We start from the raw sequence: 26,720 nt of genomic DNA, 5'->3' as shown, positions 1-26,720 counted from the left end.
ACCATTGTTTCCTTTCTTACTAATCAATACCTGGCATTAATAGTATACATTACAGTATCAAGGGAAGCAGAAGCAAATAGAAAGGCCACAACTAGTCTGCACAATAAAAAACCTGTTAGGCAACTAGGTGATGTAGTTAATTCATTCATTCTTTCTTTCCTTCTCAGCTACCATGAGGTAAGTACTACTCTCCTACAGCATTCCACATTATGTTCTGCTTCACCTCAGGTCTAATGCAAGGCAATCAGCCAATGGTCTAAAATGTTATAAATCCATGAGCCAAAATAAGTCTTCCTTCCCTTAAGTTGATGATTCTCTAGTATTCTTACCAGTGCAGTGGAAATCTGACACATAAACTGGAACATAGGAAGACTATCAGATTTCTGGTTCAGAGTTTCTCACCCTATGCAATTATGTTCTTCAAGGAACTGGAAAAAATTGGACATTCTCACACATTCTTTGCTCCATTACTTTTCAGGTGTAGGAAGTAAATGTCAGACATTTTGAGGGATTCTTTCCCACTGAGGTCAAATGGCTTTGAAAGCAACTGGGAAAACGGATTCACCACATGTTAATGTTCAGAGTTTGTGTTCTGTGAATCCTTTCATATCTTTGAAAATGACCAGGAAAACTGAATGACTTGCCAAATATTTGTATTTAAAGAGCATTTCTACATTACCATTTCCTTAATGCTTATTAGGGGAATTGCACCAAAAGTGTTTCTCACTGTTTACATTAATATAGCTTTACTCCGATACAAGCTATTTCATGGTTTTGAATGTAACTGCAAAAAATGAAGGCTTTACTACATTGTTTACACTCAAAGGGCTTCTCACCAGGATGTTTGTTCATATATTTGAAAGTAAGTAGATCAACTGAAGGCTTTCACACATTTTTGACATTCATAATGCTTCTATCCAGTATGACTTTATGATTTGAAGCTGATAAGTGAAACCTTTCCCACATTGCTTACATTTACTGAGTTTCTTCGCATTAAGTATGTTGATACAACTGAAGATGAGTGGAGGTACTGAAGGCTTTTCCAGATTGTTTACATTCATATAATCTCTCTCTTTATGAGTTTCTCTGGCATTTCTGAGTTGGAAAAAGCAAAGTTTTGTACCACATTGTTCACATTCATGAGCTCTCTCCCCAGTATGGTTCCTGCATGTACATGTATGTGAACATAAACACAACTAGTAAAGGATTTACCACGATGTTTACATTCAGAGGGGCTTTTCTCCAGTATATTTTTATATACATAAAGCTCACAAGAATAAGTGAAGGCTTTCCCACATTATTTACATCCAGTAGGTTTTTCCCCAGTATGTTTTTTTCATGTATTGATGATAAGCCAAACTAGTGAAGGTTTTTACCACACCATTTACCTTCATAGGGCCTTTCTCCACTGAGATTGTTCATGTATTTGAAGGAAAAGGGAAAAAAAATGAAGTTTCTGCCACATTATTTACATTGATAGGGCTTATCTCCAGTGTCAGTCTGTTCATGCACATTAAGGTAAGTGGAAGGACTAAAGGCATTTTCCAAATTATTTACATTCACAGTGCTTCTTTCTTGTATGAGTTGTTCATGTGAGTGAAGGTGAGTGGACTGAGTGAAGGCTTTCCCACATTGCTTACATTCATAGGGCTTCTCTCCAGTATGAGTTCTTTCATGTATTTTAAGGCAAGTAGAACTACTGTATGCTTTCCACATTGTTTACATTGATAGGGCTTCTTTCCTGTGTGAGTTCGTTTGTGTGAGTGAAGGTTACCAGAAGTAGCAAAAGCTTTCCCATATTGCTTACATGCATATGGCTTCTCTCCAGTATGAGTTCGCTCATGTATTTCAAGATGAGAGTAAGTAGTGAAGGCTTTTCCACACCGTTTACATTCATACGGCTTCTTTCCTGTATGGGTTCGTTTATGCCTTTGAAAATTACTGGACTGAGTGAAAGATTTCCCACACTTACATTCATAGGGCTTCTCTCCAGTATGAGTTCATTTATGTACTTGAAGGTAAGAGGAATTAATGAAGGCTTTTCCACATTGTTTACATTCATAAAGCTTCTCCCCTGAATGAGTTTGTTTATGTATTTGAAGGTAAGAGGAAGTAGTGAAGGCTTTCCCACATTGTTTACATTCATAGAGCTTCTCCCCTGAATGAGTTTATGTATTTGAAGGTAAGAGGGAGTAAAGGCTTTCCCACATTGTTTACATCTATAAGGTTTATCCCCATTATGAGATTGTTCACGTACTTTAAGGTTACCAAACTAATGAGGGCATTCCCACATTGTTTATATCTGTAAGGTGTCTCTCCGGTGAGAGTTTGTTCATGCACTTGATGATAACTTGAGGTCATGAAGGCTTTCCCCACATTGCTTGCATCCATATGGCTTCTCTCCAGTATGAGATTGTTGATATTTTGAAAACACCCAGAACAAGTGAACCTTTTTCCACACTGTCAAACATACATAAGGTCCATTGACAGTGTGCTCTGACACTTGTCTTTGAATACTTGTGAGAGGAGTGAAGGATTTTCTCTTCTGCTTTAGTTCGTGTGGCTTCCCACACTCTTCTCATTCTCATATGGTTTGTTTGCAGAGTGAGATATGATGGGCCTGTTAAGGAAAAAATGATACATGAAGACTTATCCACACATAATGCTTTCACATGGACTTTCCTAGAAGGAATGTCCTTTATAAGACTAAGATTTGGAATCTCACTGAGGTTTTTCCACACTGACTACCTTTTTGAATTTTTACAGAGCCTACTATATGACTACCTGTAAAAAAAATTACAAGCACAATTTATGGTTGGCTCATTAATACTTTTACATTTATTAATAGGCATTGGACTTACACTACTACCAGTGTCAGGAAAGTAATGGTTTTCTGTCATGTCTAAACTGAACTTCAAGGTCACAATTACTTTGCAACACTGCTTCTCCATAGCCACTACTGAAACAGTGCTATCATAAAAGCAGTTTGTTAGCACTGTCAACAAATCGATTATTTTGAAAACACTAAATGTGTATCTCACAGTAAAGTTCTCATTTGGGCAAAAAGAATAAATATAATTCATATCATGTTTATTTTCTTTGCTTGTATGTAAAATTACAGGACATGCTAGAATTCCCTCAAGGCACTCTTGTTTCCTCTTATGAGTACAAATTACCTTATCAGTCCTGGGATTTGTGTTCTGATCTTCAATGTTCTGGTCCTCCCATCTGTCTCCTAAAATGTAGACCCAGAACAGTCATTATGAATCATCATTTCAGAATGAATGGGATTAACAATCTGGACAACTATAATGCACCCATAAAAAAGATGCAAAAGGGGAAAAAAAGAAAGAATTCTGGCATTTATGCAGCACAGTGCAATGAAATTAGGCCAAATTTATTCCCCAAATTCTCCCTTTTCACATTCCAAATTTGTGAGGGGAAAAAATACTCCCAGGTCCTCTATTCCCCCACCCCCTAGTACTGGGGATTAGAACTCAGGGCCTTGTGCTTGCAAGGCAAGCACTCTACCAACTGAACTATATCCCCAGTCCCCAGGTGCTCTGTCTTTCTATATGTAATGAAACATCCTTACCTATAGAATCCAGGTTTCTTAGGACTTCCTGCATCACACCTCTGTAGAGATTCTTCTGGAAAGGATCCAGCAAAGCCCACTCCATTTGGGTGAAGTTCACAGCTACATCCTCAAAGACCACTGAGTTCTAAATAACTCACAAAAATGTAGTACATGCTAGAAGAGACTGACAACATAAGGGCTGTATTCTCACATGTGAGATGTTCACATGTTTCTGTGATCTCCAAATATTGAGTTCATGATTGGTCATTAAAACTTCTTACTTTTTTTCTGCACTCACTTCCCCACAAAGGCGTACCAATATAAGACCTGAACTATTCAGAAAAGCATCAGCAAAGCAAAACACCCTTCTCATTGTTGAGTCCTGGAGTAAGATATGCTCCTGGGTCACCCCTAAGGTCTTCATAGGGTGCATGGATTAATGAAGCACTACCAAATAATGTGCAGAAGTGAACTAATATTAGTCCTCCTGACAGTACCTATCCTTAGAAAGGCCTGATGACAAAGTGTTACTTTAGCTGGTACAGGGAATTAAAGAACTGGGAGGGATTTCACCAAACTAAGCATTTGCACTGAATTATGTTTGAGAGTGTACATACACAACATGGCATTTACCTAACATTACTTTTCTTCAGAAAATTCTATTATTTTGTCCACTCTTGTGTTAGAACCTAAATGCTCCAAGTAACCCCACTCTCCAAAATAATAACAGTAACAAATAAATCAATAAATCAATTAAAAAAAACCCTCTGAGCAGAGTGTAGGAGCTTCCCTAGTAGACAACATTTCATTATGGGTCACGACATGGTAACTGGGAATTGAGCCATCCTGTGTGACTATACCAAGAGAATATGTAGAATTGGTAGGAGCTTCGTTTCAGATCAAATTTAACCAACTAGTAAACAAGAACAGTGATCAATAAAAAATCTGATAATTTCTTCTGATTACTATCAAAATAGAGTTGGATAAGTGTCAAATTCCTTTTCTGACATTTAGCAAACAGAATTCCCAATAGGAATAAGAAATGTGTACACCTATCAATATATTCTAGATAGAAGACTGTTGAATTATATAATGTGCAGTCATGTACCACATAACAATGCTTTGGTCAAAGATATTTTGGTTAATAATAGGCCTACATATACGTAGTTATCTGTAGTAAAGGGATTACTAATGTGTTTGTAGGGATGGGTGTACAAACCAACCTAATGCATGACCACCTTTGGTATCTTGTAAAGTGAAATGCTGTGAAGGGGCTGTAGCCTAGGAAGCACCAACACCACAGAGCCAGGTTATTCCTTCTAGGACTGAGAAATATACTACAGTATTTGTGCAATGGTGAGGAAGCCTAAAAATGAACTTCAAGATGTTTAAATGACACTTGACTACAAATAAAGACTTTAAAATTGTACCAAGGACACAGCATAGGATTAGCAGAGACATGAAGATGAACCAAGAGATAGACCAAGAGAAAAAGAAAATTCCAGGGCTGTAGGTTGCAGCTCAGGGGTAGAGCACTGGCCCTAGCATGTGTGAGGCCCTAGGTTAGATTCTCAGCACCCCGTATAAACAAATAAATACAATAAGTAAGTAAAGGTCCATCAACAACTAAAAACAATCAATATCAAAAAAACCCAAAAGATTCAGTGTCTTGAAATTCACATGGAAACTGAACAGTGATATAAAAGGTACTACAGAGGAGTGGAAACGTTCACAAGTAATTTAAAAGATGAGTCAAGACAAACGGCCATCTAATTGAAAAAGTGCATTATTTCCCACTATTCCATGAACAAATATTAATTCATTATAGATTCCAATGTGAAATACGAAACTAAGACATTTTCAAGTTTGCAGAGAATTTTTTTTCTAGAGATACAGGAAAAACATTTTTATGTAACAAGAGTAAGCAATAATGAAGATGATTGAGAAATTCAAATATATTAAAATTCAGGTAATTGAAAGATGGAAAACAGAGGAGGAGAAGCCTGCACTATACTCGACATCACAGAGCCAGGCACAGAGTGGGATGAGGAAATGCACAACTGAAATGGGATAAGGAACAGGAGGCAAAAGCAGCATAAGAATGTTTAGAATCATCCACAAGGTCTTACACAATGAAAACTACAGAACACTTACCACAGTTCAAGTCAGACCCTCTCCCCAGCTCATGCACACGGGAAATCCACAGGACCAAAGTCCTGAGTAAGATGTAAACCTCACCAATTCACAAGTCTTTCAACCGTGGATTCGGGAATGGTTTCTGGGATATTATACCTTCAGTGTGATTTGTGAAAGTAATAGACAAACATGATTTCACCAAAACAGCTTTCAGTCCTGTTCTGCAGCAATGAGTTGGAACTGAAGGACACCAAGCTAAGTGAAATAAGCCAGGCACAGAGACACCATGTGCTCTCACTCAACATGGGAGCTGCAAGCTGACTTCACAGAAAGTACAGAGTAGTTACCAGAGGTGAGGAAGACAGGGGAGGGAGGAGAAGATGGGATGGGGAGGAGGCTGGGCATCAGGGACCAGAATGCACTCAGGAGGAGCCAGCAGGATTGCCCTCCAGCACAGCAGGGGGACCACAGTGCACTGCACGTCACTGTGCATTTCAAATGAGCTGGGGGAGCAGTCCACAGACACCAGGAAAGGACAAATGTTAGGAGACAAAGAGCTGATGCCCTGATCTGATCAGACGCACTGGGACAGGTATGCAGCTAGCTCACTGCACCTCATCAGCATGTGAAATTTAACAGTGAATCAACACCACAAAGTGAAAGCTCTGTCCTTGTGGGACACCATCAGCAGAGTGAATGCAACCCTGGAGAACTGCAGAAATACCTGTGCATCAGGTGTCAGGAGAGGTGGTGATACCTGGAAAGAATGAAAAATTAGCTGACAAAGCCCAACCCATCTTTACTACATCAACACCCACTTAGTTGGGAAAGAGTGAAACACCCTGAAAAGCCACAGGGTTCTACAAAACCCGAGGCTATGCTGAAGGTCGAAAGGCTCTCTCCATGACAAGGACGCCTGCTCCCACCACCTCTAGACAGCACAGCAAGAGGGTGCCACCAGGGAAAACCAGGAGGACAGTCACTGTGTTCAGAACCCAGGAAAAACTCACATAGCCCCAGATGTTGACGCAAAGTCAAGGACTTTGTCAAGCAGACACAGGTGGGTGCAGGAAACTCAGACTCAGACTCACTCACCTGCAGAGCCAGCAGCCACAGGCACCAAGCAGGAGGAGGCAGCGCAGCCTCTGCACCTTCACCCCCTCTCCCCACCAATAGCGACCACCTCACATGGTGCATATTTGACTTAATTTCTTAATTTCTGGCTTCCTGCTCCCTAGAGTTACTGCAAGTGGACAGGGCATTTGATGGGGTTTCTCATGGCTGCACCTACCCTGCTACACAGGGGGATCAACTCCTGGGAAGTCATGGGCTCTAACAGATATGAACACACACAGTTCTCACACACCTCCTCATAGGCCCAGGACCACGCGACTTTCACAGGCTGAATGTTCAACCCCCTCTCGTGTTACATTGGTGGTTCCTGGACCCCAAGCCATTTCCCAAAGTTGAGGTAACAAAAACAAGTTCACAATGTAGGTCCCACAAAATTCTGCACTGCAAACTTTACAGCAGCAGTATGCATGATTTTCAAAACTGGGAAGCACCAAAGAAGATGTGTTCCCAAAGTCAGCAGTAAAAATGAACACAGAAAAATCAATAAAAATCAATTAATAATAAAAAATCAACTTCTAGATATATGAAACACTTAAAAGCAATTAGAAGTTAATTTACAATGGAACCCCTAAAATTAAATCCAGAAGTATATAAAGAACAATACTACACTATAATCTTATACCAATTTTCCAATGTGTACAAAACTTATGAAGTGTGCACATTTGGGAACCAAATTGAAAAAAAAGAATAATTGTCAAGAACATAAACTTTAAACTGGGAACCAATCAGGTTCCTGAAGCAGAAAGAGGGGAGGGACCTGGGAGAACCACAGCCCCAGACAGCAAAACTACTCTAACTACTGAGGCTGAGGAACCACCATACACGTCACAGCACCAACAGTGACAGAGTACTAATGCAGCACTAAGTGAAAACTCAATAAGACAGAAGCAAGGAACATTCTGCCTCCTCACAGATGGTGAAAGACAAGGAATGAGAGAAAGAAGTGGCACCGTGCTCACCTGCAGGCACAGGTAGAGCAGAGCAGGGAGAGAGGGTGGCCTGCCCAGGGCCCATTCCCCTCTATTTGGACCGGACGTGCACAGGTGTTTAGATTCTCACTAACTGAGCACTGAAATTATTTCAGGAACTCCCTCTCCTTCACATCTCACTACTCTGTCCACGTAAACGTCAATCAAGAACACAAAAATCTTACATTCAGTAAAGGAATGAAATACTTATGTGCTTGGGGACAAACTGGAACTGAATGGCAGCAGATCTGATGGAGGACACAGGACCCAGCTCAGGGAAGCAGCCTGTCACCGCAGTTCACCAGGAACCCCCGCTTGGTGGCTGAGCACACTCCCAACCTTGGGGACCACTCTCAGGGCACGCAGCCCAGGTGGCTCCTACTAGGCAAGGAGGGGGAACTCAGCAGCTGGGCGTTGGTTCTGGAAGGTCACTTGCTCTCCTCTCTCCAGAGTGGAGGGTTCCCTCCTGTAGGACCTCAGTTCTCACCAGCACCCAGCACCCGCCAGCAGGCACAGGAAGGTCCTTGCCTGTGAGGTCACGCTGAGCAGCCGAGGCCGGGGACCCGCGCCCAGCCCACCCCGCGGGACCAGGGGACAGGCCCCAGGGCCACCCTCCAGCGGGGACTCCGCCGCCCTAGGCAGCCGTTCTCGGGGACCCCGTCCAGCCCACCCCCGGGACCAGGGACAGGCCCCAGGGCCACCGCCGCCAGACTCGGCCTCGCTCCGCAGCTCACACGCCGGGTCCCCACGGCAGGTGTTGACCGGGTCCCCCCAGCCCCGGCCGCACACGCACCTTGCTTCCTCCGGGGTGACCCGTCGTCCTCCCGAGGGACCTCCGGGGCTCGCGGGGCGCACAGGCTGCGCAGAGTCGGCGGAGATGCCGGAGCACAGGACGCCCGGCGGGAGGAAGAAGCTGAGCGCTGAGCAAGGAAAGCGCGCGAGACCGCGGAAGCCCGCCCCGCCCCTCCGTCCGCGCCTGATTGGACAGCTCCGCCCCAGCGCCCTGACGGACGCCTCCAGGCACCGCCCCAGCCCGAGTGACAGCTAATGCCACCCAATCCCTGGCTGAAGTCGGCAGAGTGACAGGCGCTTGCCCCGCCCTCTGCAGCGGGACTCCCTGCCCGCTGGGACCTGACCCTGGCGGGAAGGGTGTGTATTTCTCCTGGTGTAGAAGGTGGTGTCTGAATGGGAGCCACAGACGCCAGCGCTGCGTGGAAACTACCGTGCAGTCAGATGGGAAGTGTCAGAACCAGAACGTCCGCTGAGCGCTCTCGGAAGGCAGTGCCCGCTTTCAGTGTCAAATGACGGACGTGGAAAGGCAGCTGCAGGGAGAGCAGGGTGGAGAGTCACAGGAGGTAAGGCGAGTGTGGAGTTCGCAGCCTGACGGACGGCGAGCGGGAAGCCCACCACCGTGGAGGGAGAACTGGACAGGCAGTGGGAGCAGGCCCTGGGGCGCTGGCCCATTCAACCTCACCTGGAGGCTGACCGCAGACAGCGAGGAGCGCCATCAAGGCCCAGTTCACAGAGAAGACCCTGAGGCTCCCCGTGGGGCACCTCCAGCCGCTCCTTAGTCCCAGAGGTGGGGAATGGAAGGTGGGATGAACCCAGGTGGACTTACACGAAGGAGGATGGGTTACAGAAAGGAGGAGGGAAGTGAACTGGGATGGGAGCCAGGATGCCTTTTTTCTTTCTTTCTTTCTTTCTTTTTTTTTTTTTTCTAATTTGTTCTTATTAGCTATATATGACAGGTGTAGTGTATTTGGACATATTACACATACATGGAGTACAACTTCCCATTCTTTGGGTTGTACATGATGTAGGGTTACCTTGGTGGTGGACTCATTGCGCACATAGGAAAGTTAGGTCCGATTCATTCTATCTTTGCTATTCCCACCCCCTCTCTTATTCCCCCAGGATGCCTTTTCAGTAACCATTTTACATGGGTTTTGCTCCATGCTCTGCCCAGAACCATCTATAAACTGCTAGGCTGACACAGTAAAAGGGGTTTTCTACTATCAGGTCCCCTCCTCCATGGCAAGAATTCTATGTCTTCTCCTTTAAACAAATCCTGCTCCGTTTACTCTTTCCTTCCTTGATTGTCCATCCATTTTATTCTTCAAAATTTGTGAGATAAGAACCCAGAAGGAAATTGACAAAGTGGGGAATCTACTCTCATCTCTGAACTCTGGTTTCACCACCTCCTGACCAACAGAGATCAACTGCCAAAATGCAGTCAAGCTGAGAAAGGGATTTAGGAGAAGGAGAGAGAAAGAATGGTCTGGGCTCTAACTTCGGTGAGGGGGCCATATTGGCTCAGGAAGGGCTGGTTTACAGTCTGATTAGTGTGTGCCTTTCTTTGATCTATAAAAAAAAACCTTTTTTTTTTTTTAAAGAAATTTAGCAGACAAGGTCCTATTAAGAGCAGTATGATGAGTGTAAGGAGAGGGCCCATCAAGGGGAGCAGCCAGGGGGAGTCTGGCCCAGAAGGTTCCAGGGAGGTGACTGCTGCTGTTCCTGGTGGAATTTCCCAGTGTTCTCCTGGAGTTCAGCTGTTTTTCCTTGGACTATTGTGAAATAACAGCATTCCTCTCCTGAGAAGACACAAGAGCCTCTCTTCTCTGTCGTTAGTAAGTCAGTGGTGCTCCTATTTTGGAGAATTACATTGGCTAAGGAGGTGACTTGAATTTGAGGAGACTCTAGGGAGTCTGCCAAAGTCCTCGTTCAATTCTTGGGAGAGTTTATAGTAAAGATGGTGGCTGTACCTATTCCTGCCACCCCTGTGCCAGCTGCTGCTAATATGCCTGATCCGATGAGGACTGGAGTGAGGATTGCTCTTTTGTGACTTGTACTTTGAAGTGGAGTCCAGAAGAGGGAGGAAAGGGCCACTTCAACCCCCCTCAGAGTATATGGTTATGTCAGGTGTGAGGAGGACAGGGAGGCAGAAGGTGGGAATAGGGTGTGTCAGGCAGTGAAGAATGGAGCTTCCACAGAGGAAGAAGAGGCCAGGTTGGCTCTGGGGTGGCTGAGTGACATTGTAGGTTGTGTTGCACAGGGAACTGTTAGGTAGCATGGTGGAGAAGAGACATAGGTAGGGGAGGGTGCAGCAAAGTAGGAGACACTGGAATAGAGTTGTCCCAAGGAATTGCAGGAGGAAGAGTGAGGAGAGGTGAGATTGGAAGTTCATGGAGAAGGGTTAGGGTCTGCTATCCATGAGCCATGGGTAAGAGGGGTGAGGGCCAGCAGTCAGAAGTATAGGGTGAGTTAGAATGATTGAGGTGTTATAAGGTTATGTTGAGAAATGTGAGCAGAGAGGGTCTGGGTGCAGGGTTACTACTGTTTGTGATGGTTTGAGCTACATTGAATATTGGCTTGTCAACTGGTTGGATGTAGGCCTTAATAATTTTTTTTCCTGCTGGATCTCTACCCCACCCATGTATATGAAACTCATCCTTGATGGTACAGTCCCAAAGTGGGTTTTGAGGGTCAGGGAAGGTGTGTTGTATGGGGTTACATTGATTACTTTTACAGTAGGGGGATGGAGTTTGAGAAATTAACTTCCTGGGGTAGCTGTGTAAACATGATGGCAAGACCAATAGGGATAAGAAGCCTCATCAGGACCAACTTTGCAAGCTGGTGTTTGTGTTTGGAGCATGTGTACTTGTGGTGGGAAGCATATTGTCATTCCCAACCAAGGGAGGACCATCCTTGTGATGAAATCCTGTGGTATGGTGATTGTGCAGGCATCAAATTGGAGAATGATAGGGTGTTGAGTGTGCTATCCCAGCAGGTCATGTTCAGAAGAGTTGGTGTGCCCCAGGTCTTGTGAACCTGGAATTGCCAAGAGTCTAACATTTGGAGTGCATAGAAGAAAAAGAGAGAATAGAAATAAGGAAGAGAAATACGAGATTTCTTCTGGAAAGAAGTCAGAGATGGTGCCTTGTAGGTGGAGGGATGAAATCTATGCCTGAAATTGGGGTGGGACTGCAGAGGAGGGGATCATCCACATATTGGAGGAGAAGAGTATGTGACAGAGAAAGATGAGAGATCCTTAGCGAATGCTTAGAAAAGAAAAGGGGACTGACTGTCTTGAAATCCCTGGGGGACAACGTTCCAAGTGAGTTGTTGGGAATGATAAATATCCAGGCCAGTCCATGTAAAGGCAAAGATATCTTGTGAGTCGGGATGGATAGAGAAAATAGCATCTTTAAGATCTAAGACCATAAAGTAAGAGGTGTCATCATGGATGAGGGACAACAGAGTGTAAGGGTTGGGAACTACCTGTTGACTTCCTTGACTTTGGTTTCCAAGTATTGGTTTTAAACATGCAGCATACCAGTTTCACCAGTCTTAAAGTGGGAATACTGGGTTATAACTTCAATGTTTATAATTTAGTTTTAAATTAATTGGGGTCAGTATTAGTGTTGGAAGTTAAACCTTTTGTCTATTATATCCTGTTTACTTTGAGATCATAGTGATCTTTATAACAAAAAATTCTTTTGAACACAATTTTAGATAAACTTAAATCTAGCCTATTTTAGAGCCATCCTAACACAGAAAAGGATGACTGCAGAGTCTTAGCTCACGTGAGGTAGCCTCTTCAAAAAACAACTTTTTTTTCACTTAAGTCACTTTATTATGACCTTACTTAATAGGTACAGATATTAATCAAAGTATATAACTGTAAATGAAAATAAACTTTTTAAAAATATATTCCCTGAATCTGATCTCTGCTTCTTTTAAAAAGTATCATTCTACAGATTTCTCATTTCCAGCTGGGCACCATAATGCAATCTACCTGTAGCTTCTTTGCTTGTGATCAGTGAGCTTGGGCACACTGCAAAGTATATTGGAGTCAGAGAGACCCATTTTCTCTGCAGGCATTCATAAGTGGGGACAACAGCAGTTCAGCAGGAGGGTGTAAACACCAGCATGTGGGGTGCACACTGTGACTCTCCTGCAATGGGAATGGGGGTCCTCATCATTCTCTGGGGGAAAACTCCATTACATCAGTTTGGCTGTTACTTGTGAGGGACTTGGGGCACTTGTCCTCCATAAAAACAGTGTTTCATGTCCAGATGCTGCACAGGGAGAAGTGGGTCAGGAATCACAACACCACCTCTGTGGTACTAACACCTAATCTTGTTAGTACTAAAGGTTCAGCCCAGGTGGGGTTGTGTGGTGGTGGGAACAAGTCAGGGGCTCAGGCCCTCCTAGCCATGCATACCAGGTGACAGTGAGGACTTTTCTCCCCTCAATTTTCCAGCTATAGTTCCACCAAAAAGGAAGCAAGGAGTGAGTTATGGATGGAGTCACATCAGTAGTTTCTCAGCTGAAGTGCTTGTGGGGCTGAGCACCAACAGCTTGGCTGGTCTGGGTGAATCTCATCTCTGAGCAGCCTAGGCCATGTGTCCAGAGGCAGGGTGACAGGCCTTGGCATGCTTCTCTGGGAAGGGCAGCCAATGTACAATGGAAGAATTACCCCACCAATTCTGTGGCAGGAGTGGGAGGATGTGTAGTGGGAACTAACTGGGTAACTGCCTTTAGTGGTGACATTGGAATAAATCAACACGAAGCTGGTCACATCTCTGGTCTTAGATGGCCAGCTCCCACATCTGATCCTAGAAGCTGGTGCCCTCCCCTCCTGTCTGTCACAGTACCCTCCCCACCACAGCAGAACACACAGTATGTTTGAGGCAGAGTAACTGAACTAGGGTACATTTAGCATATATCCATGGAGGCAGTGCTGTGGACTGTCTTTGGGGCACCTGAGATAGGCTTATGTCCCCTAAAGCAGTCACAGTTCACATGATAGGTCGCTTCTGCTTCTGAATAGCTCCCTTTGGCTAAAGTACTCTCTGGGGTTCACTGGGTAATCATGTAAAATCTTCCAAAGCATGGCTATCATGCAGATTTCAAGTTACTTATCTAGTTAGGATGTAATCCCAGGAAGATGCTGAACTTTTCCTACGGTTAAGAAGGCTGGTGTCTGCTGATACAGTTTGCAGGGACTTTCTCTCTCACATTTACCCCTGCATGGGGGAGACTCTCCCTCCCTATAAGGTGGAGCTAAGGCAGCAGGTTTTGGGTATCTTATTTCTCTTGCCTTGCTGCTGTCCAGCCTCTGGATTTTCCAAGGTTTTCATTTTTCTCCTATTGAATTCCAGAGCTCTCCCATGATCTCTTACCTCAATATGCAACAAGACACCTGCTGCTTCTGTTACTTGTTGTAAAGGGTCACATGAGTGCTGGGTGCCTCCATTCAACCATCCTTGAAACTTCAAACAATAATTCATCTTTACAAAATGGTAGAGTGCCTCCTTCAGATCATGTAGATATGGGGTATTCAGTTGGGTGAAAACAATGTAAATAATTTTAACTGTTTACTTGACATCAATAAGTCTATCTATAGGGGACGCACCCTATAATGGTGGCTGCACCCTCATGGCAACCTCTTTCTCATCCGTGGCACTGCTGACCCACCAACAGTTTACTTCCTTGTACTGCCGCTCTCCCCTGGAAACTGAAAAATGTGTTCTTACCCAGCAACCAGTTACGTGTAACTCCCTGATTGGCCTGCTTATCTCCACCCCCTAAGGCCTTATATACGCCTGACCAGTACAATAGAGTTGAATTCCTGCTGTGCCTCATGCGCTGACAGGCCTCCCAGCTCTGTTGTTTCCTTTGCCAGCGACACTCATCGTCCTGCTCAGCCCCGTATTCTCCTCAGGCGGGAGAGCAACATCTATCAATTTTCCTGTGGGGTTGGTAATTCGGTATATTATGATTTAATAATTAGTAATAGCTTTTGTTTCTAAATCTTCTTGGTAGATTATTTTTAAAAAATAGTATGAAAGAATGAGACTTTGAGACACACGGTGGATACCCAATCTCAGTGCTCTCTTTAGTAAGCAGGAGAAAATGACTATGACTGCTTAATACCCTAATACTCAGGACAGCATTATGGCAACAGGAGAGGTCATATCCAAAGTTAATTCAGAGATTGTGATTCGACTTTAGGTTTTATCAAGATGGCAGACTGGCCCACATCTTTTGTGTCAAAACTTAGGTAACCCAGAAACAAAACTTATAATGAAGTAAAAACATTATCAATGGTTGACATTTTGGTGAATCAGAGTACTTTGTACTACACACAACATGTTATATATTTTCCAAAGCATTTGCACATATAGAATTCACACATAATAGTTTTAAATATGTAGCAAAGATTCATAGAAATGGATAAACTGGTGTCCTTGCTGTCCTACTAGGTGACATTAAACCTTTCACAAATCTTGTTTTCCAAAACCATTAATATATAAATGAGTGTTGAATATCATTTTTAGACAAGATTAAGTGGGTAAGGTGTAGTTCTGTGGTAAAACATGCACCAAATGATTATGAGGTTCTAGGCTGAACACCACACACATAAAAAAAGAAAAAGAAAATGAAAATTTATTCGTCGGACCACTAAGTATTTTTTTTTTTTGGTTTTGGCACCAGAGATTGAATATAGGGGTGCTTAACCACTAAGCCATATCCCCAGTCCCTCTTTATTTTTTAATTAGAGAGAGGGTCTCTCTGTGTAGCTCAGGTCCTCACTAGGTTGCTGAGGCTGTCTTCCAACTTGTGACTCTCCTGCCTCAGCCTCCTAAGTCGCTGGGATTACAGGTATGTGCCACTTGCGCCCATCCAAAGAAAGAATTTTGAAATCTGTAAGTGAAAAGTAGCTATCACATTTATCTGTACCTCCATAAAATTAATAGTTTTCCCAGCAGAAATGCTGTATGCCAAGAGGAAATGGAATGAAGTATTCAAGGACTGGGAAGAAAATAACTAGGAATAAAGATTACTACACCCAGCATGGACATAGTGTATTTCCTTCAGAGATGACAAGCATAAACTGAGGACATTTTTGACAACCACACCAGGCTTACAAAAGACACTTAAGGGAGTCATACTCCAGAAGTACAAGAATAGTAACTATCATCAAGAAAGCTTGGAAGGGCTGGGGAGACAGCTCAGTTGGTAGAGTGCTTGCCTCACAAGCACAAGGCCCTGGGTTCAATCCCCAGCACTGCAAAATAAAGAATAAAAAAATTAAAAAGCATGGAAAAACATATATCCCACTAGAAGAGTAGATACTCAGAGAAAATTGAAAAAAAATAAAACCAAGTTTTTTACTATGAATTCAGTAAATCACCAAACTACAAAAATGAACAAGATGGAAATAAACAAAAAAATTCAAAATAACTTTTAAAAAAGCAATAAAATTACAGGAAAGAGTTCTTAACTAATAAGAATAAGTTTGAAAGTAAAAGGGCTCAATTCCCTAATTAAAAGACACAGGCTGACTGAATGGGTAAAAAAACACCTGACCCAAATACATGCTACCTAGGAGAAATTCACCTTGACTGCTGAAGACAGACTGACAGTGGAAGGGTGGAGACAGGCATTTCATATCCACAGAAAGCAGAACAGCAGAAACAGCTGCTCTGCCATCAAACTGGACAGGTTTAAAGACTAGAACTGTAAAGAGAAAAGGAAGGTCAGTATGCAGTGGGAGAGGACCCACTCAGCAGAAAGACACAGTGCTCCTGACTATATGTGCCTACTGGCAGCGCACACCCTTCTATCAGACAACAACTATCATATTAGGGTCCAGTACAGTCAAAACCGGGGACCTGGGCTGGGGAGATAGCTCAGCTGGTAGAGTGCTTGCCTCACAAGCACAAGGCCCTGAGTTCGATCCCCGGTACCGCAAAAAAAAAAAAAAAAAAACTGGGGACCTAACACGGCACTTTTTCATTGATCAAAAAATCACTTAGACAAAAAACAAAAAGAAAGGATTATCACAAGCCATATCACAAATCAAAAGAACTTAACAAATATTCCTGAAAACATTATATTTGCAGAATATAACTTCTTTTTATCACTGCATGAAACTTTCTCTACAATACAACATATATTTGGACATGGACAAGTCTTAAGTACAAAAATCTTGAAATTATATTCTGTATATTTCCTGATCACAATTAAATAAAGAAGTCAATCACTGTGTTAGTAAGCTTTTCACTGCTATGAATAAAATACCTGTCAAGAAAATCTTAAAAGAGGAAAGGGTTATTTTGGCTCATGGTTTCAGAAGTTTGGTCCATGGTTGGCTAGCTCCAAGGCAGAAATAGCATGGCAGGACGTGGTGGAGGTACACTGCTGAGCTCATGGCAGCAGGAAAACAGACAGGAAGGGAAAAGAGGCTCCAAGGCACACCACGACTGACCTTCTCCCTCTGCTCAGTCCCTCCTCCTGTGATCTGTTTAGACAGCAGGGGACTAACCACAGATGAGGTCGGAGCCCTCATGACCCAGGCATTCCTGAAAGAACCCAAACCCAGCCCCACTGCACTGGGACCATGCTTTCCAGATCCAAACCAAAACAACAACAACAAGAACAAAATGTAGACATACAGAGAGACTGAATAAGACATTTCAATAAACAGTGGGTCACAGAGAAAATCTAAAGGGACATTTAAAAAATTTATTCAAAAATTTAAGTGGAAACAGGCTCTAACTTGTGTAGCAGTGCCCTCATGGGGCCCGCATGGAAGGCATAATCCCTCCAAGGTCATAAAAAGTGCATCCAACTGTGAAGCTTAGAGAAAAGTCAAAATAGTCATTGTTTATGGGTAACAAGGACTTAGAATACATATGGTTAAAAATCTCTTGAAATTTTAGTAACTGAAAAATTCAATTATTTCAGACAGCATTTTAAGATAACCCAAATCATGACTGATGGAATCATATCAGGACAATTACAAATTCCATATGCTAACATACAATGACACCCATACCAATATAACTTTTCAAGAATTTAGAATTATTGTTAATTGTCAATGTTCCCATAGAATTCAACATTGCAAATTAGCCTGAAGAGCTTAATATCTCCTTTTTGTAAAATAACATGTGAAAAGTTCTGGGGTTCTTTGAAGTATCCAAAATTTACTTTCAGTTTGAAGGAATTTAATTTAGAACTCTGATCCTGGGGAGGCCTGCCAAAGATGTTGAAACAGGTTTAAAGCATTTGATTAAAACAGAATTGAAGTTGGGTGTGGTGGCACAGGCCTGTAATTCCAGCAACTTGGGAGACTGAGGCATGAGGATCACAGGTTAAAAGCCAGTCTCAGGCACTTAGCAATATGCTAGTCCAGTCTGGGAAACTTGGTCGACCCTATCTCAAAAGTGAAAAACAAACCAACACACAAACACTGTGATGATCACTGTGAAATCATATTCAATCAGAGACAGTATCAAATGAAAACAAAAAACCCTGAGCTTTATTTTTTCAGGTCTTGGATTTCTACAACATAGAAAATCACATAAAGTCAGCACAGACAAAAAGAAGTCATCTTGACAAAACACAAAATTCTGGTTTTCCTAGGTCAAGTATCAAAGGTGAAGAAAAGCTTTCTGTACTATGGTTGATTTTCCTGACATGGAGGTCACTGAGATAACCTGGGATTTAAATCAGATGAAGTTATTTAAATTTAATTAGATACTACAAGCATATGTGCCCAAGTTTATGAGGTATGTAAGAGTAAGAAAATCAGTGCTATGAATAGGGGCATACATGACTCAGAAAAAAATGAAAATGCATAGACTTCTCATTACCCTGAACAAGCAGAGACATCCAGAAAAATCAATCAGGTTACACTGGAGGAATATAATTCTCCAAAGAGTAAAACTGCAGTCCAGAACATGGCTGAACATTCTAAGAAACTGGTTTCAGAGTTGGAAAAAAAAAAAAAAAAAATATATATATATATATATATACACACACACACATTAACTAGAAAATGTCTTCCAACTGTTTTTCCCTAATACTAGGTCAAAATTTTAAGAAACTTTGTCACTTTAATATAGTGAATTAGATTCTGATTTGTGTGAAATATCAATGCTCAATATTTAGAAAAAAATTTGAAAAGATTTCACATTACTTAGAGTCAATGTGGATACTCACAAAATTCCTCTTATAAAATTGTTACATGAATGCTTTGAAGCTTCCTCTGAAGTATTATGACTTGTTTAGACCTACAATTTGCTTCTTATGCAGCAGTTATGACCCATACTGCCTTCTGCCCATTCAAAGTCCATTGAGATTTTTATTCTACCACATTATAACATCACTGTGATCATCAATTTCAATTGTCCTTACCACACACACTCACCTTGCAAATCCTTTACACCTCTATTACTTACCGCTTCCCTGCTGCTTTATTTGATTTTTACATCCACACTATGAACAATCCTGAATTGGTCATTTATTTCTAACAAGTCACACTTTCATGCTTTTAATGAGTTCCTCATCAAAAACATATCTTTATTATACAATTTGCATTGAAACCCATATATACCAATCAGAAAGCTCAGTACAATTTATCTGTAATGAAAATCAAGGAAATGAGCAAAAGTGAAAGGGTTTGTCTTAGAACAATAATTTAAAAAATCTTATTGCACAAATTCTAGAACCATATGCTCCCTCTTAACATTTTTTAACATGGAAGAGGACACATGTAACAATAGAAAGAATGTATGTTTTTACAAATTTAAAAAGTCAGAATGGGTAAATCCGACCTCATGATAGTGAAACATTCAGTATTTTAACTCAGACATAGCTGCATGGCATTTAGATTACTTATTGTAACAACTTTCAGACCACAGGTCACATTCATATCTACCTAATTTATTGAGACCTGTTGTACTAAGATGACATGAAAACAGTGATCTTAAACAAAACAGCCATCAGGTTTCTGGTTGCTAGCCTGTTCCTCTCTCTCTTTATCCTCTTGCTGCTGCCATCAAGTGGACTGCCCTTCTCTGTTCATTCACCATGATGGTGTAAGTGACCTCAGACCACCCCAAAGAGCCACCCAGTTTTGGAGAGGATCGCATGATCGTCTTTCCTCCCATAGGTTGATTTATCATATGTTCTGACACAGCAATGGAAATCTGGGTAGTACATGAAGAGAACTGGAACACTGGAATCCTGTATAATATTTATTATTGCATAAGGTTTTTTACCTTTGTGAACACTTTTTGTGTCTCTCAAAGGAACTGGGAAAACTGGAAGCTTTCCCATAAACCTCACATTCACAAGTCACTTCATGCATAGAAAGGAAAATGAAACATCACACATTCAGGCTTTGTATTCCCCAGTGAGTGAAATGCTTTGAAGACTATAGAGAACACTCAATGATTTTATATATACACACACATATATGTATATTTCTTCCTTCCTTCAACTCAACTTTTCACAAGTCCTTTTATGTATTTGAAGGTGAAAAAATATTAGATGATTTGTTATTTTTTTGCATTCAATGGGCTTTTCTCCAATAGAACTACTTTCAGGTTTAAAAGGGAATTGCAATAATGGATGGCATTTCCTTCTCTTTATTAATAGGGTGTCACTCAAGTATGAGTTTTTTGTTTCAGAATGTAACTGTGACAAGTGAAGGCTTTCACACATTGTTTGTGTTCACAGGGCTTCTCTCCACTATGCATTTTTCATGTCAGTGAGGTAAGCAGACCTAGTGAAGATGTTATCACATTTCTGACATTCAAAGGCTTTCTCTTCAGTATGATGTATGTATTGTAGGGATTTCAGGCTAGTGAATATACAGATGAGTGTTGTCCTTGAGCTGTGCAAACTGCTCAGGACACAATACGCACCCAGTTTGAATGAGTTAGAAATGCTCGGTGATCCAAGATGGCAGACTAGAGGGTGACTGCATCTCCAGTCGCTCCAGAACCCAGGATTCAAGAAGGGGAGGCATTGAGAGATTCAAACTAAAATAGAACCACAGGGTGAGTCTCCCCCACCCGGTGAAGCTCAGCCCGGGCGGCAGGCCCGGATTCAGGCGGCTTATTAGAGTAGGGGAGAGCAGCTAGAATTTCCCCCAGGCAGCCCTGAGCACTCCGGCAGTGGGTTCCTCCCACAGGGCCAGATTCTCCAGCTTCTCGGAGCAGGCCCCCCAGTGACAGCCTTTCTGCACAGAACCAAGTCCCTGAGCCAGTGCACGGCGAGCTCCGGCCCGCCCACAGGTTGCTTCAGAGACCAGGACAGGGCAGTCAGGGACTTCCCCAAGCAGCCCGGATCCCTCTGGCAGGAGGTGCCTTTCTAGGCTAGCTTCTCAGAGCAGACCACCCAGTGAGAGCCTTTCTACACAGAGCCAGCCACAAGTCCCCAAGTCAGCAGAGACCTCCGACCCACAAGCAGCCTCTGGGACCAGGGTAGGGCAGCCAGAGACCTCTCCAGGTCTTTCTCCCTGGAACCAGTAGCAGGCTAGGGGCAGCTTTCTTCAGAAGGACTGCATTATCAACTTACTCCAAGACTTCAAGCTACTGAAGGCTGGGTGGTTATACACTGGAAATCTACAGGGACACTATAAGCCAATAGAGGAAATCTGCAATATCACAGAGTCCCACTGACATCTGACCAATATGAGAAAACAAGGGAAGAAAATGTCCCAAACAAACCTAGATACTATATCAATAAAACCCAGTGACACCACAATAGAAGAAATGTCAGAAAGGGAGTTCAGAATGTACATAATTAAAACAATCAGGGAAGCAAATGAGATGAAAGAGCAAATGCAGGCATTGAAGGAGGAGATGAAAGAGCAAATGCAGGCATTAAATGATTGCACCAATCAACAGTTAAAGGAGCAAATACGGGAAGCAAGAGATCATTTCAATAAAGAGTTAGAGATACTGAAAACGAACAAACAAACAAACAGAAATCCTTGAAATGAAGGAAAAAATAAACCAAGTTAAAAACTCCATAGAAAGCATGACCAATAGGATAGAACACCTGGAAGACAGAACCTCAGACACTGAAGATAAAATATTTAATCTTGAAAACAAAGTTGACCAAACAGAAAAGATGGTAAGAAATCATGAACAGAATCTACAAGAATTATGGGATATCATGAAAAGGCCAAATTTAAGAATTATTGGGATTGAGGAAGGCTTAGAGAAACAACCCAAAGGAATGAACAATCTATTCATTGAAATAATATCAGAAAATTTCCCAAATCTGAAGAATGATATGGAAAACCAAGTACAAGAGGCTCATAGGACTCCAAATATACAAAATTACAACAGACCCACACCAAGGCACATTATAATGAAAATACCTAACATACAAAATAAGACAGAATTTTAAAGGCCGCGAGAGAAAAGAATCAAATTACATTCCGGAGGAAACCAATAAGAATATCAGCAGATTTTTCAATCCAGACCCTAAAAGCTAGATGGGCCTGGAAAAACATTTACCAAGCCCTGAAAGTGAACGGAAGCCAACCAAGAATCTTATACCCAGCAAAACTTACTTTCAGATTTGATGATGAAATAAGATCCTTCCATGATAAACAAAAGCTAAAGGAATTTACAGAAAGAAAGCCAGCATTACAGAACATTCTCAGCAAAATATCCCATGAGGAAGAGATGAAAAACATTGATGCAAATCAGCAACGGGAGGAACTAGCCTAAAGGAATAGCCAAATAAAGGAGAAACCAAATCATGTCAAAAAACAAAACTGAGTCAAATGACTGGGAATACAAATCATATCACAATAATAACCCTGAATGTTAATGTCCAAAACTCATCATTCAAAAGACATAGACTGGCAGATTAGATTAAAAAGAAAAATCCAACAATATGCTGCCTGCAAGAGACTCATCTCATAGAAAGAGATACCCATAGACTAAAGGTGAAAGGATGGGAAAAAACAAACCATGCACACAGACACAGCAAAAAAGCTGGAGTATCCATCCTCATTTCAGATAATGTGGACTTCAAGCCAAAACTAGTCAGAAGGGATAAAGAAGGACATTACATACTGCTTAAGGGAAGCATAAATCAGCAAGACATAACAATCATAAATATCTATGCCCCGAACATTAGCTCATCCATGCACTCAAACAAATCCTTCTCAATTCCAAAAATCAAATAGACCACAACACAATAATACTAGGCAATTTTAACACACCTCTCTCACTGCTGGATAGATCGTCCAAACAAAAATTGAATAAAGAAACCATAGATCTCAATAACACAATCAACAATTTAGACTTAACAGACTTATATAGAATATACCATCCAACAAAGAAAGAATACACCTTCTTCTCAGCAGCACATGGATCCTTCTCTAAAATAGACCATGTTTTATGCCACAAAGCTACTGTTAGCAAATACAAGAAGATAGATACACTACCTTGTACTCTATCAGATCATAATGGATTGAAATTAGAAATAAATGACAGAATAAAAAACAGAAACTTCTCCAATACTTGGAGATTAAATAATACACTATTATATGATGAATGGATAACAGAAGACATCAGGAGGGAAATTAAAAAATTCTTAGAGGTAAATGAGAAGAAAGACACATCATATCAAAATCTCTGGGACACTATGAAAGCAGTACTTAGAGGAAGATTTATTTCATGGGCGCATTCAACAAAAGAAGTAGAAAGCAACAAATAAACGACTTAACACTACAGCTCAAAGCCCTAGAAAAAGAAGAGCAGACCAACACCAAAAGTAGTAGAAGACAGGAAATAGTCAAAATCAGAGCCGAAATCAACGACATTGAAACAAAAGAAACAATTGGAAAAATTAACAAAATAAATAGTTGGTTCCTTGAAAAAATAAACAAAATTGATAAACCCTTAGCCACACTAACAAAGAGAAAGAGGGAGAAAACGCAAATTACTAAAATTCGGGATGAACAAGGAAATATCACAACAGACACGTGTGAAATACAAAACATAATTAGAAGCTATTTTGAAAATCTATACTCCAACAAAACAGAAAACCTCGAAGACATCAACAGGTTTCTAGAGACATACGAATTACCTAAACTGAACGAGGAGGACATACACAACTTAAATAAATCAATTTCAAGCAAAGCAATAGAAGAGGTCATCAAAAGCCTACCAACAAAGAAAAGTCCAGGACCAAATGGGTTCTCAGCTCAGTTCTACAAAACCTATAAAGAAGAGCTCATTCCAATACTTCTCAAACTATTTCATAAAATAGAAGAGGAGAGAACCCTCCCAAACTCATTCTATGAAGCCAATATCACACTGATACCTAAACCACACAGAGACATATCGAGGAAATAAAATTTCAGACCAATATCCTTAATGAACATTGACGCAAAAATTCTCAACAAAATTTCAGCAAATCGCACACAAAAATATATTAAAAAGATAGTGCACCACGATCAAGTGGGTTTTATCCCAGGGATGCAAGGTTGGTTCAACATCCGGAAATCAATAAATGTCATTCAGCATATCAACAGACTAAAAGTTAAGAATCACATGATTATTTCAATAGATGCAGAAAAAGCATTCGATAAAATACAGCATCCCTTCATGCTCAAAACACTAGAAAAAATTGGGGTAGTGGGAACATTCCTTAACATTGTAAAGGCCATCTACGCTAAGCCCATGGCCAATATCATTCTAAGTGGTGAACAACTGAAAGCATTCCCCCTAAAAACTGGAACAAGGCAGGGATGTCCTCTTTCACCACTTCTATTCAACATCGTTCTTGAGACTTCAGCCAGAGCAATTAGACAAACCAAAGAAATTAAAGGGATTCGAATTGGAAAAGAAGAACTCAAACTATCCCTGTTCACTGATGACATGATTATATATTTAGAGGAACCTGGAAATTCCACCAGAAAACTCTTAGAACTAATAAGTGAATTCAGCAATGTAGCAGCTTACAAGATCAATGCTCATAAATCCAATGCATTCTTATACATAAGTGATGAATCTTCAGAAAGAGAAATTAGGAAAACTACCCCATTCACAATAGCATCAAAAAAAAAAAAAAAAAATACTTGAGACTCAATCTCAAAAGAGGTGAAAGACCTCTACAATGAGAACTACAGAACACTAAAGAATGAAATTAAAGAAAACCTTAGAAGATGGAAAGATCTCCCATGTTCTTGGATAGGCAGAATTAATATTGTCAAAATGGCCATACTAACAAAAGTGCTATACAGATTCAAATCAATTCCAATTAAAATCCCAATGATGTACCTTATAGAAATAGAGCAAGCAATCATGAAATTCATCTGGAAGAATAAGAAACCCAGAATAGCTAAAGCAATCCTCAGTAGAAAGAGCGAAGCAGGGGGTATCTCAATACCAGATCTTCAACTCTATTACAAAGCAATAGTAACAAAAATGGCATGGTATTGGTACCAAAATAGACAGGTAGCTCAATGGTACAGAATAGAGGACATGGACACAAACCCAAATAAATACCATTTTCTCATACTAGACAAAGGTGCCAAAAATATGCAATGGAGAAAAGATAGCCTCTTCAACAAATGGTGCTGGGAAAACTGGAAATCCATATGCAACAGAATGAAATTAAACCCCTATCTCTCACCCTGCACAAAACTCTACTCAGAATGGATCAAGGACCTAGGAATCAGACCAGAGACCCTGCAGAGTATAGAAGAAAAAGTAGGTCCAAACCTTCAACTTGTTGGCTTAGGATCAGACTTCCTTAACAGAACTCCCATAGCACAAGAAATAAAAGCAAGAATCAACAACTGGGACAGATTCAAACTAAAAAGCTTTCTCTCAGCAAAGGAAACTATCAGTAATGTGAGACAGAGCCTACAGAGTGGGAGAATATCTTTGCCACTCATACTTCAGATAGAGCCCTAATTTCCAGAATCTATAAAGAACTCAAAAAACTCTACCCCAAGAATACAAATAACCCAATCAACAAATGGGCTAAGGAAATGAACAGACACTTCACAGAAGAAGATGTACAAGCAATTAGCAGATATATGAAAAAATGTTCAACATCTCTAGTAATAAGAGAAATGCAAATCAAAACTACCTGAAGATTTCATCTCACCCCAATTAGAATGGCGATTATCAAGAACACAAGCAACAATAGGTGTTGGCGAGGATGTGGGGAAAAAAGTACACTCAGACATTGCTGGTGGGGTTGCAAATTAGTGCAGCCACTCTGGAAAGCAATATGGAGATTCCTCAGAAAGCTTGGAATGGAACCACCATTTGACCCAGCTATCCCACTCCTTGGCCTATACCCAAAGGACTTAAAACCAGCATACTACAGAGATACAGCCACATCAATGTTCACAGCTGTTCAATTCACCATAGCCAGATTGTGGAACCAACCGAGATGCCCTTCAGTTGATGAATGGATAAAGAAACTGTGGCATATATATATAATGGAATATTACTCCACCATGAAGAATGATAAAATTATGGCATTTGCAGGCAAATGGATGAAACTGGAAAATATCATGCTAAGTGAGATAAGCCAATGTCAAAAAACTAAAGGACAAATGATCTCACTGATAAGAAGATGAGGACATATAATGGGTGGTAGGAGGGGTTACCGTTAGGGTTAGGGTTAGGTTTAGGGTTAGGGTTAGGGTAGGATTAGGTTTAGGGATAAGGAGGGTGGTAAGAATGGAGGAAGGAAGGGCTGTATAGAGGGAGAAGAGGGGTGGGAGGAGTGAGGGAAGGTAAAAAATAACAGAAGGAATCAAACAACATTGCCCTATGTAAACTTATGATTTTTAATTTAAAAAAAAAAATGCTCTGCAGCTCCTCTGTCCTGAGGTCTGGAGACATTATATTAATATAACAACATTTGGTATTAGTGGACTCTGAGAGGCAAGCAAATTATGTGATTTGCACTTGCGCAAAGCTAACCACACTGTGTACCCTAGTGTAATTTGATATGGCCCTAGAAAAGATAATAAAAGAAAACTGGGTTTCCCACAGAAGGAATTTCTTGCTGTTCACCATTCTGTGTGCTTGCCTCTTTATTGCTCTCCCCTTTAC

At 41.3% G+C, this 26,720-nt stretch overlaps 2 protein-coding genes across 2 annotated transcripts in view; both read right to left on the bottom strand.

The window, feature by feature from the left end:
• LOC306663489 (uncharacterized protein) overlaps positions 1-3,680 on the bottom strand; it is a gene marked incomplete at its 5' end in the record, with an annotated part of 39,783 nt that extends 36,103 nt beyond the window's left edge. The window contains 3 exons of the mRNA XM_079143808.1: positions 1,775-1,946; positions 3,177-3,235; positions 3,596-3,680. Coding sequence (XP_078999934.1) covers positions 1,775-1,946; positions 3,177-3,235; positions 3,596-3,680 — 316 coding nt within the window. The remainder of the gene's footprint in view (positions 1-1,774; positions 1,947-3,176; positions 3,236-3,595) is intronic.
• LOC306663227 (uncharacterized protein) overlaps positions 637-26,720 on the bottom strand; it is a 93,062-nt gene continuing 66,978 nt past the window's right edge. Inside the window, exon 7 of the mRNA XM_079143631.1 lies at positions 637-1,068. The gene's annotated coding sequence lies outside the window, so the exon portion shown is untranslated. The remainder of the gene's footprint in view (positions 1,069-26,720) is intronic.

This window comes from Sciurus vulgaris (genome assembly GCF_902686455.1).
Source record: "Sciurus vulgaris genome assembly, chromosome: 6".
Lineage (NCBI taxonomy): Eukaryota > Metazoa > Chordata > Mammalia > Rodentia > Sciuridae > Sciurus > Sciurus vulgaris.
This window is presented reverse-complemented; position numbering and strand designations above follow the sequence as displayed.